General features: G+C 56.1%; 2 protein-coding genes across 2 annotated transcripts in view; both read left to right on the top strand.

Moving 5' to 3' along the window:
• The window catches only part of LOC109508322 (hepatoma-derived growth factor-related protein 2-like), a 10,136-nt gene extending 6,622 nt beyond the window's left edge, over positions 1-3,514 (top strand). The window contains exons 11-15 of the mRNA XM_019858220.1: positions 1-60; positions 91-198; positions 2,029-2,130; positions 3,014-3,239; positions 3,316-3,514. Coding sequence (XP_019713779.1) covers positions 1-60; positions 91-198; positions 2,029-2,130; positions 3,014-3,239; positions 3,316-3,323 — 504 coding nt within the window. The 3' untranslated portion in view covers positions 3,324-3,514. The remainder of the gene's footprint in view (positions 61-90; positions 199-2,028; positions 2,131-3,013; positions 3,240-3,315) is intronic.
• A 962-nt stretch (positions 3,515-4,476) lies between these two features.
• ttc39b (tetratricopeptide repeat domain 39B) lies at positions 4,477-10,630 on the top strand. Its single transcript, XM_019858227.1, has 18 exons — positions 4,477-4,608; positions 6,307-6,341; positions 6,456-6,560; positions 6,652-6,783; positions 6,853-6,923; positions 6,991-7,123; positions 7,299-7,404; positions 7,581-7,646; positions 7,717-7,825; positions 8,444-8,511; positions 8,592-8,651; positions 8,741-8,902; positions 8,976-9,067; positions 9,144-9,264; positions 9,364-9,475; positions 9,552-9,669; positions 10,130-10,246; positions 10,319-10,630. The coding sequence occupies exons 1-18, from the start codon at positions 4,573-4,575 to the stop codon at positions 10,416-10,418; spliced, it is 1,743 nt and encodes a 580-aa protein (XP_019713786.1). The 5' UTR covers positions 4,477-4,572; the 3' UTR covers positions 10,419-10,630.
• The last annotated feature ends 285 nt before the right edge of the window (positions 10,631-10,915 follow it).

Below are 10,915 nucleotides of genomic sequence, written 5' to 3'. Positions count from 1 at the left end.
GCGGGCGGGGCCGCGCCCGGCCGGAAGAGCGCGGGGGCCGCTGGCGCAAGGGGCCGCGAATCCGCCGCGGATGACGAGCGGAGCTGCGGCTCCGGCGAGGACGTCCGGCAGGAGACCAAGAAGAACTTGACACCGACCGATTCCACGCTGCACCGAATCCACGGAGACATCCGCATCTCGCTCAAGAGCGACACCCCGGTAGGAGGCTCGCGCCCAAAGCCGCCTTCCGGCGCTCGCCAAAACAAATCGCAACCAAAGCCCAAACGGAAACGCGGTCGCGGCCTTCGCGTTCACCTTTTGCTTTCAAACCAGCTTTGGAAATGGCTTCATCTGGGTGTCGGCGGATGGACGGATCAAGGTCGGTCCGATAGCCGTTCGGGAATTGGAGTTCACGTGATTATACCGTTTATTTTGGCTTTTGCGCTCGACAAAAATGTTTTTTTTTGTTTTTTTTTTCAAAAAACAACTCAAAGGAGCCATTTTGAAAAAGTAAAAGTAAACCAAATGAAATTTTAAAAAAAAATTCAACTCAAAACGAACAATAAGCCAACAATACTGAAAACCGTCAAGCCAACGAGAACCCCGCCGAGTAAACGCACTCGCTCGGTGTGGGAGTCTTCAGTATTCAAGTCGAGGCCAATCGATGAAGTCGACGCAAAGTCGCAAAAGAATGACAAGTGCTTTCAAAAGGACGACAGCGTTTTCCACATCTGTCAAAGGTGCAAAATATTCGCCACCATTTCGTTTCAGCGGCTCCGGCGAGGACGTCCGGCAGGAGACCAAGAAGAACTTGACACCGACCGATTCCACGCTGCACCGAATCCACGGAGACATCCGCATCTCGCTCAAGAGCGACACCCCGGTAGGAGGCTCGCGCCCAAAGCCGCCTTCCGGCGCTCGCCAAAACAAATCGCAACCAAAGCCCAAACGGAAACGCGGTCGCGGCCTTCGCGTTCACCTTTTGCTTTCAAACCAGCTTTGGAAATGGCTTCATCTGGGTGTCGGCGGATGGACGGATCAAGGTCGGTCCGATAGCCGTTCGGGAATTGGAGTTCACGTGATTATACCGTTTATTTTGGCTTTTGCGCTCGACAAAAATGTTTGTTTTTTGTTTTTTTTTTCAAAAAACAACTCAAAGGAGCCATTTTGAAAAAGTAAAAGTAAACCAAATGAAATTTTAAAAAAAAATTCAACTCAAAACGAACAATAAGCCAACAATACTGAAAACCGTCAAGCCAACGAGAACCCCGCCGAGTAAACGCACTCGCTCGGTGTGGGAGTCTTCAGTATTCAAGTCGAGGCCAATCGATGAAGTCGACGCAAAGTCGCAAAAGAATGACAAGTGCTTTCAAAAGGACGACAGCGTTTTCCACATCTGTCAAAGGTGCAAAATATTCGCCACCATTTCGTTTCAAACTAATTGGAAGGCTTCCGGCTCACAATGATTTGAAAAATCGACGATTTCTTTTTGCAGCCCTCCATTTCCAAAACAATTTCCGATTGACGGTGCAAGAAAATCCACCGGCAGAATTGATGCACGGATTCGCGGTCGCCGTCACTTGGTGGGAAAGAGCCAAAAGTGGGGAGCGTCGTTTTTCCAAAGTCAAAGCGCGATTTGGGACAAAGCTGAGATTGGTCAACACGCATTGTGGTGACAAGAAAGATTTCGTGTAAAGGCGGCAACATGCAACAGCTGACGTCAAAAGCACAAACACGACTTCTAGTCACGATGACGGACGTTTCATTGGTGGGACGTTCATTCGCCATCAATTTCTTGTCCAAAAAAAAAAAAAAACCCCAAAACATTGATAGCAGCCAATGAAAAAGGCTGCACCCCCAGAAGCCATTTGCATATCTTCGGCACATAAAAAGAACAAGAAAAATAAAAAGTGGGCGTGAGGTGGCCCACTTCACCCGTCCGCTTTCTTGGACGACCGGAAAACGGGAGGCGGACGTGCCGAGGCTGAAACGAAAGGAAGGAATGCGAGTGGCGCGCGCGCGCTCACGTTTTGCGCTGTGTTTGGTCAGGATGTCGCCAAGTGTCTGGCGGCGTTGGATCAGCTGAGCGGCATCTACGTCACGTCGCAGCACGTCCAGCGGCACAGCGAGCTCATCTCCACTCTGAGGAAGGTGAGTGCCACTGGAAAAGCGCTGCGCCGGCTCACCGCTCAGAAACCGCCCTTTGCCGGTCAAGGGACCGCCGGAAGGGAAGAAACGGCGCCAATCGGTCACCGGTGCCATCGGACGTTGATGGACCTCGACCTTGACATTCACCCGGCATTTATTCCGGGCTCTCGCGTTTCCATCGGATTCTCCCATCTCTTCCATTTTCCTCCTGCGGCCGCATCCGAGGAGGTTGGTTGCAGTGCCGCGGATCTGAAATTTCCAAAAAGGTGCACCTGCAGCCACGGGAACATCCCGCCGCTCGGAGAAGCCCTTCACGGCCTTGATCTTTACACGCGCTTGCCATTCCTTTTCTTTCTCGGCTCGCTCCTCGGCTTCCTCCGGTCCGTGTTTGGCGTGCGCCGCGCCACGTCGCCGACTAGAAAGAGGCCGACTGGCTGATGACGGGTTTGAAAACACCCGCGATGCTCATTGGAGGACCTGTCCCGTCTTTTCTAGGGGAACCACCATTATTTATTTGTTTTTTTGAAGAAGTTTTTTGTTTGTTTGTTTTTCCCTCTCTCTCTACTTCTGCTGGACCGCAATTTAAAAGCACTGTCCAAATTTCCTCGGTTCTTTTTTTTTTCTTTGCTTCACTGAGGGGTAGCAACAGTTTTGTCCACGTGTGTATGGAACCTGGGTTCACCTTTGTGGACACACTCGATGCACGCTGTTGATCCTCTGACAATGGTCTTTGTTGTTGCAGTAAATCAGCCCAAGTGGAAGGGAAGCGCTTTGCCGCCGCCTCGTGGCATCTGGGGGCAATCGGTGTCCAAGTGGAGTCGGCCCCGCGGGCTCGACCGCCTTGCGGAAACGCGCCGGCCGTAACCGCCGCTCTGTCTTGCCGCAGATGCGCTTCTACCGCGCCAACCAGGACATCATGGACAAGGCGGCCATGCTGTATAACCGCTTCAAGAACGCCTTCCTCCTCGGCGAGGGCGACGAGGTGGTGAGCGCCGCCTTCCTGCGCTCGCTGCTCGAGGAGAAGGAACGCGAGGAAGAAGAGCGCTGCAAGAAGTATGAAAGGGCGGCGGGCGACGAGGAAGGGGAGGTCCCCGCACACCGGCCCCCGTCAGGTTTGCAATTCACGGGCCGTTCTCGCGTCCCGAACGTTCACGCGACTCATCGTCCGTGTGCCGGTCTTATTTGCAGCGGACTAGCTTCCGGCGTGGGAGAAGTCACCCGCGCCAGTCGGAAGGGACCGAGCCGCGTCCACAAAATTCCCACGGAAGCTTGAACTGGAACAAGATTTTCGTCTTGGGCCGACGTTTGTATTTTTTTAACGGCTCTTGTCTCCGTTTGACGCAATCTGTGATCGGAGAGGTCATGTGCAGCCATGTCTGTCGGGCTTTTCTGATAGGATTAGTATTATTATTTTTTTTCCCCCTTTCAATTCTAGGAACCTGGAATGAAGGCAGCTACTCTTGCCACCCTTCAATAAAGGGCCTGCCCTCACGTTCTCTCTCTCTTCGATGTGATGCAAGTCAAATGACATCTGAAATCACAATCCACTGTTATGAAACTACCTCGTGAGGCTCGTGAGACATCGACATCCATCCATCAATTTTCCGATCCGCTTTATCCTCGCGAGGGGTGCCGAAGCCTCTCTCGGCCGTCGTCGGGCAGGAGGCGGGGGGACACCCTGAACCGCTTGCCAGCCAATCGCAGGCATTGACGCTATTTTTTCAAATTCCATTGGCCATTTTTTTATGTAGGATGAGTTTATACAAAGCACAAATGGTTGATCAGGCCAAAATCAAACATTACTACGACTTGTGCTTTTCAAGTGCCCGTCCTTATGTGACCCCGAGGTCCGCGTGTGTCGCCAGTGGGCCTGCCTGCGTGTTCTAAAAGTAACTCGCCAATTGGGATGTCAAAGGAACATTGCAGAAGTGAACTTTTGAAATCGTCAGCGGTTAAGAGTCGCTGAAATAGTGTCTTGCCATGGATGGAATGCGCGGACAATGAATGATAATTGCGTCAACCTTTGCGGTCATCAGGGCCCAAGAAGGAGCTGTGCTTTTAAAAACGCTGATTTCGAGTCGAGCCGTCACGCTTGCTTGTCGGCAACCGTGGAGTCGCCAATTCCGTGATTTTTGAATTGCTTCGAGTTTTTTTGGAAATGTATTCTGGCAGTTCATCGGCATTTTTTTTTTTTTTTTTTTTGAAAGAATTAAATGCATTTCACTGGATTTTCGCTGTTCGGTCGCCGCGCCGCCTGGAAAATAGCGGACCAAAATGTGTATTCGTCGTATTGCCGGACGGGGGCGTGTCGACGCGCCTGTGACGAAGGCGGAAGTGACGCCCCCTGCACGCCTCGCTGCTTGCCTGACCCGACCCTCCGCCCCCCTCCCCCCTTCCCTACAGACCAAACTCGAGCGACGTGTCGGCTGTGCAGCGACGGACGTGATGGAGGACGCGACCCACGCCGAGGCCGAGGACGAGGTGAGAAGGGACCGAGCGAGCGCACGGCGGTCGCTCGGCCGGTCCGGAAACGAGGCCGACGCGTTCGGTCGTGACCGCTTCGTCGGGCGCACTTCCGCGTGCGGTCGCCACGGCTCCGGCTTTGAGCGCTCCAAGTGATGTTCTTTTGCGGTCGTTCGAGAGCGGACGACCCCCGGAGGGCTCCGGGACCCGTGCGGCTCATCCGAAGAAACGCGAGGAACCTCCTCGGCGAGCTTTCAGACTCTGCTCTTGGGTCTCGCTTGACCTTTGCGGTGACGGCCGGGCTGTGCGTTTTCCCTCCTGTCACGTGACGCCGCCGCAAGCGGGCGGCGCACCGGCGCGCAGCATCTTTGCGCCGAGCCGGTGTGTGAGCGTCCATTGTGCGGGCCAAGGTTGTGCTGAGGCGGCAGGTTGAGCCGCGGGCTCTGGAATGTCAGCGATGTGGCAGGCGCCGGACGGAGAATTGGGACAAGGCGCATCTGTTCTCCTTGTTCGCTCCTTCCGTTGTCGTCCCTCCGGCGGCTCCCCACCTTCGGGGCTGTTCCTGAGGAAGTCGCTCGACGGCCTTGCCTTCAGCTCCTCCTCGAGGCTCCATCCTCCTTCAAATGAACGCCGTTCGGGTTCGCTCCATCACGTCTGCGTGCGTGTGTCGGAGAACCTTGAAGAAAGTCCCCGGCGGAACAAGGTTCTCCTTTGCTCGGCCATTCGCTCTTTCTTCAGGCGCTTGTTTCGGGTTCCCCTTGGGTTGTTCGGCGATGGGAGGTTTGGTGACCCTTCCTTGGAAAGGAGACGCCGCAAATGAACGCCTTTCTTTGGCTTCTCCGCTCGCTATTTTTGTCCCTTCGGATGTTTTTTCCCCGCGGAGCTTTCTTCAGGTCTTCCTTTCGGCTTTGCTCGAGACGTTTCATTTGCTCGGTTGTTCCTTTGCGGTTGTCCTCAAGGTTTTTCTTTGGCTTCTCCTTGGGGTGTCGCTCTTGGTGGCATGATTTCAGGATCACCTCCAGGAGTTTTGTCAGGCGTTTCTTCAAGCTGTTCTCCGGGTGTTCTTTCACTTTCTCCTGCCGGGTGTTTTGTTTTGCTTGTCCTTCAGCTTCTCCCTTGGGGATGTCTTGAGGTGGTGACGCGCAATCTGAAGGACGGCATTTCTTGAGGTGCTTCCTGAGGTTCTTCTTGAGTGGACGCTTCAGTTTCTCCTCCGGGTGTTTGTGTCCACTCATCCTGAGAGACTTGGCCCAGAAGTGGACCAATGCTGAAAAAAACCCCAAAAAAATGGGGGGGGGGTGTGCACAGCAATGGAAAAATTGCCACCCTGGATTTGGTCATGAGGTTCCAAACACTCTGCTGTTTTTTTTTTTTTTGTTTTTTTTTGGACAGTCAGCTGTTTGTCGTCAGGTTGTTCAGCTCAAAGAACACCTGAAGGCCTCATTTAAAACAGGGAACCCAAAAGAACCTCAGGTAACTTTTTTTTTAGGGCCCGGCCAACATGGGGGCAGGGCGGGGGGGGGGTTCCTCCTGTGAGTGTCTCCTTCTGTTGTTCCATTTGGTTTGTCAACGGGTGTTCCTTGAGATGTTCCTTCGGGTTCGCCTTTGCCCGTTGAGGCAAACGAACAGCGGCGCGCTTGCGGTTGAAATGTCGGCGCCTCGCTGTGGCCCCGCCCCGCGTATGACCGTCTGCGTGTGCTTCTCTGTGTTTGGCAGGACCGTTTTGAGGATGCCTACGACCGCATTCCCGCGTGAGTCCCGCAGCGCGCCGCACCACCGCTTCCTGCGGGCGCTTGTTTCACTTCCTGTTGTGGGGTCAACCCACCACTTTGTGTGTGTGTGTGTGTGTGTGCGCGTGTGCGCAGCGCGCGTCACATGGACCTGCAGTCGGCCATCCAGGAGACTCAGTGCGCCTTGAACTTGGTCCTCAACAACAAGTTCTCCGAAGCCCTGGAGCTCCTGAAGCCATGGTCAGCACGCAATCGTACCCCCCCCCCCCCAGCCCCCCTCCTCAGGATGCGACGGTTCGGCTCCTCAATAAGCGATGGCGCGCATGTGCAGGTGGCGCGACAGCATGTACCACGCCTTGGGTTACAGCAGCATCTTGGTGCTGCAGGCCGCCATGACCTTCGAGCACAAGGACATCCAGATTGCCATGACGACCATCAAGGAGGCCTTGCACACCTGCCAGAGGTACGAGGAGACCCCCCAACCCCCCCCAAAAAAGCTTTGCCACACTCGCGTCGGTCGTTTGTCCCTCAGGTTTCGCAAGAAGAACTCGGTGGTGGGATCGCTGTCCAGTCTGATCAGCAGGCCGGCCAACCTTCAGGAAGGTACGGCCGCCGCCGCCGCCGTGCCCCAGCCGCCCTCCTCGGCAACGTGGCGCCTTTGTGTCCTCAGAGGAGATGCACGCCGAGCTCTGCTACGCCGAGTGCTTGCTCCAGAAAGCCACGCTGACCTTTGTGCAGGACGAGAACATGATCAGCTTCATCAAAGGAGCCATTAAAATCAGAAGCAGCTATCAAATCTACAAGTCAGTTTTTTCCCGCCCTCTCGCTCCCCTTTCGCGGGCTCATTCGTGGCCCGCTAATCATGCTTCCAAAAACAGCTCAGTTGGGGAAAACAAAAAGACGATGCCGATGACTCTGTACACTTTCATCTTGTTCCTTTTTGTTTTGTTTTTTTTTTTGTCGTCGTCATTGTCTCAGGGACTGTCACAATGTGCTGAATGCGGCGCACGACTTGAGCAGCCAGTCGGACTCGCGAAGGCAGTTTGAGGGTGGAGTCCAGCTGGGCGTCGGCTCCTTCAACTTGGTGGGTGTCCGTGCTCCTGCTGTTTCTCTTACGCTGCTCTTGGGATAATTGTTCAGATTACAGTGAGCAGCCCCCCTACCCCCCCAAGGGGGGACCTGGCGCCAACGGAGAGCTGCGATCTAGCGGACGCTCGCTGTTTTATTCTTATTCTGGTTTGGACTCGGTTCCCCCCCCAGATGCTGTCCCTCCTCCCGCAGAGGATCCTCAGGCTGCTGGAGTTCATCGGCTTCTCCGGAAACCGGGCAAGTTGCGCTGACGGGCACGCGTGTGTGTTTTCTGGCGTTCGCTGACGACGCGCGACGGTCCCGACAGGAGTTCGGCTTGTCGCAGCTGCGAGAGGGAACGTGCGGCTCCAGTTTGCGCTCCATCTTGTGCACGTTGACGCTGCTGTTCTACCACACCTACGTCTCCCTGGTGCTGGGTAGGTGCCCGCCTCTCCCCCTCCCTCCCTCCCTCCCTCCCTGCCTGCCTGCCCGCGTGCGTGCGTGCGTGCGTGCGTGCGTGCCAGCGGTTGCAACGAGTGGCGCTGAAAAGCACTTCAGAAATAAAATGCTGCTTAAAAAAAAAAGACACCGCCCTGTTCATAGAAAAAAGAAACCATGTGGTGGTCTGGCAGAAGTCATCATGCATCGGTGTAAAGGAAGCAACCAAAGTCGAGCACGGCTTTAGGATTGTGACTCGGCCCGCACAAAAATGAATAAAGATGGAAAATTGAGGCGCGTCCTCCAATAAGAGGCGGGTCTCGCACGCTGCCATTTGGCGACGCGGGGTGTAGCGGCACACTCCAACGTGGAGCGCAGGAAGCAAGGGAGAGTTGCGCCGGCAGATCTGAGAGAGAACTTGTGAGCGAGCACCGCGAGACCCTCTCCAAGTTGGGCATGCGACGACGCTTCAGAAACGTAAGATGGGCGGGACTGCCGCCGACCTGCCCGGGCGTGGCCGCGAGTGGGAAGCTGATGGCAAATGTCCTATCCAAAGAACCCGCAACAACTTTCCCGAACGAACCCTTTGGCCCACGCGCGTGTATTTGTGTGCGCAGGAAGCGGCGAGGGCAACGTGGTGGAAGCCCAAGCCCTGCTGGAGCCGTACCTTCACAAGTATCCCAAAGTAAGAGCGCCCTCCCCTCCCCTCCCCTCCGAGCCGCTTGTTCCCCGCACGGGTTTTCACGTGGGCGGGGCTGCTTCCAGGGCGCCATCATCCGCTTCTACTCGGCCCGGCTGGCCGCGCTGCGGGGACACTTTGAAGAGGTTCTCCACTCGGCGCCCTCGCCGCCTTCCCCCGGCCGCCTCTGACGCGGGCCCTTCGCCTGCCGTGTGTGCGTGTGCGCGTGTCGCAGGCGTGCTCGGGCTACCAGGAGTGTGTGAGCAGCCAGCAGGAGTGGAAGCAGATCCACCACCTGTGCTACTGGGAGCTCATGTGGACGCACTCGTACCAGCAGGATTGGCCGCAGGCGTACCGCTACGCCGAGCTGCTGTGTCGCGAGAGCCGCTGGTCCAAGGTGAGGGGCGGGCGGGCGGGCGGGGCGGACCGCGGCCGCCGTTTTGGCGCTGAGCCTTCCCGCTTTCCCGCAGGCCATTTACGTGTACCAGAAGGCCGCCATCCTCAGTATGATGTCGCAGGAGGACGTGAAGAAGACGGGCGAAGACGTGGCGGAGCTCTTCAGGTGCGCCGCCGTCGGCACCGCGGATTCCCAAGCGCCTGCGGGGCCGCTCTCACGCACGCGTTTTGTGTTTGCGCAGGCAGGTGGAAGGGCTCAAGCAGCGGCTGGCCGGCAAGTCCATCCCCACGGAGAAGTTTGCGGTGCGCAAAGCTCGCCGCTACAAGGCCGGCGCCCCCGTGCCGCTGGTGCTCCCGGCTCTGGTACTTGACGCTCGCCGTCGGTCCATCCGTCGGCGTTACGCGACCGCGTGCCCACGTGCGTGTCCTGTGGCCCCCCCCGCCCCGCCCCCACCCTCACAGGAAATGATGTACGTTTGGAGCGGCTTCACCATCGTGGCCAAGCGAGCCGACTGCACCGAGGCGCTGCTGGTGACCATCGAGGCGGCCGAGGAGCAGCTCGGCCGCGACCCCCGTGAGTGTCGCGGCGACCCCCCGCCTCCTCCCTCGTGTGTTCCACAGGCCTGACCGCTGTCCGCGCCCCCCCTCAGAGCCGTCCGAGTTCCACGTGGACGACAGCTGTCTGGTGCAGATGCTGAAGGGTCTTTGTCTCAAGCACGCGGGACGCCTGATGCAGGCCGAGCTCTGCTTCACGCACGTCCTGTCCAGGTACGAGCCCAGATGCCTCGCGGGCCGCCAAAGACGGTCCGGTCGAAAATAGCGGCCGGCAAACGTCATTTAATTGGCGCATCGTTGAAACTCTCCAACGGCGCTCGCGGGCATGTATTCTTTATCCTCTGCGGCATCTTTGACTCCAACGCATAGAGCAGAAGAAGAGCCGTTCTTCGTTCTTCTCAGCTTTAACGAGCTCGGGAAATCAAGTCGGGGTGAGCTCGTTTGTGTCTGCGCGATGGTGTTATTCTGCCACCTGGTGGCCAAGGCCGGCAACGCGATGAATTGGATGGCGGCGTGAAGTCACCGTGCACAAGCAGTGTCTCATTTCTCCATTCTCTGGAATCACGTTGCGAGGCTGGGATATAAAATCCATGATGGCGTGTGATTACAAAACACAAACTTGTTTTTTGTTTTTGTTTGTTTGTTTGTTTTTTTTCTGGGGCGGTGGTTGCAGTGAAAATCGCATCCGCTATGATCACTACCTGGTCCCCTTCACGCTGTATGAGTTGGGCCTCCTCTACCGACAGCGGGGTGACGACGCCAAGGCCGCCGCCTTCATGGAAAACGCCAAGTAAGTCCTTCCGCTGGCACGCCCGCATTTTCATTTCAGGGACCTGACATTTTGTTGTTGTCGTGGCGTCAGGAGCAACTACAAGGACTACTCCATGGAGTCCAGACTGCACTTTCGCATTCATGCGGCCCTCAGCAGCTTCAAAAGTTCGCCTGCTGCCACCCCGTACTAGCCAGCGCCTCCAGGCCAAGCCTGCTTTTCTGTTTTGTTTTTTTTTCTTCCCCGCCCATGTTGTTTTGATGCGAACGCCAGGCTGTGCAAAGGCCCTTTTGGAATAGCTGTTGTTTCACATTGTCTTTTGGGGGCGGGGCTGGGGGAGTTCACATGCTCCAACAATTTTTGCAATTCTGGTGAAAATGTATTTACTTTGGTGGTCCCGAACATGACCCCCCCCCCCTCCAAAGCATGGCCTGGAAAGTGAGAGCAAATTTCCAAGTAGCCGCCTCCGCCACTTTACCAAATGGACCTGAAATTTGGTGGACACGCCTCCCAGAATAGAACACACAAGAAATTGAACCAGGAAATGAGGCATTGTGGGTGCTTTCCAAGACAAAGGTTCCTGGAATTGTTATTTTTGTGGTGGTGGGGGGTGCGGGGGGCAGTCCCAGGTCCGCGTTTTCACCGATGGGCAAAATTTGGTGTACACGTTTGCCTGCGAAAAAGTCTCAA

This window comes from Hippocampus comes, unplaced genomic scaffold (assembly GCF_001891065.2).
Source record: "Hippocampus comes isolate QL1 unplaced genomic scaffold, H_comes_QL1_v1.1 scaffold48, whole genome shotgun sequence".
Classification (NCBI taxonomy): domain Eukaryota; kingdom Metazoa; phylum Chordata; class Actinopteri; order Syngnathiformes; family Syngnathidae; genus Hippocampus; species Hippocampus comes.
Note: the sequence above shows the minus strand (reverse complement) of the source record. Positions and strands in the feature narration are given on the sequence as shown.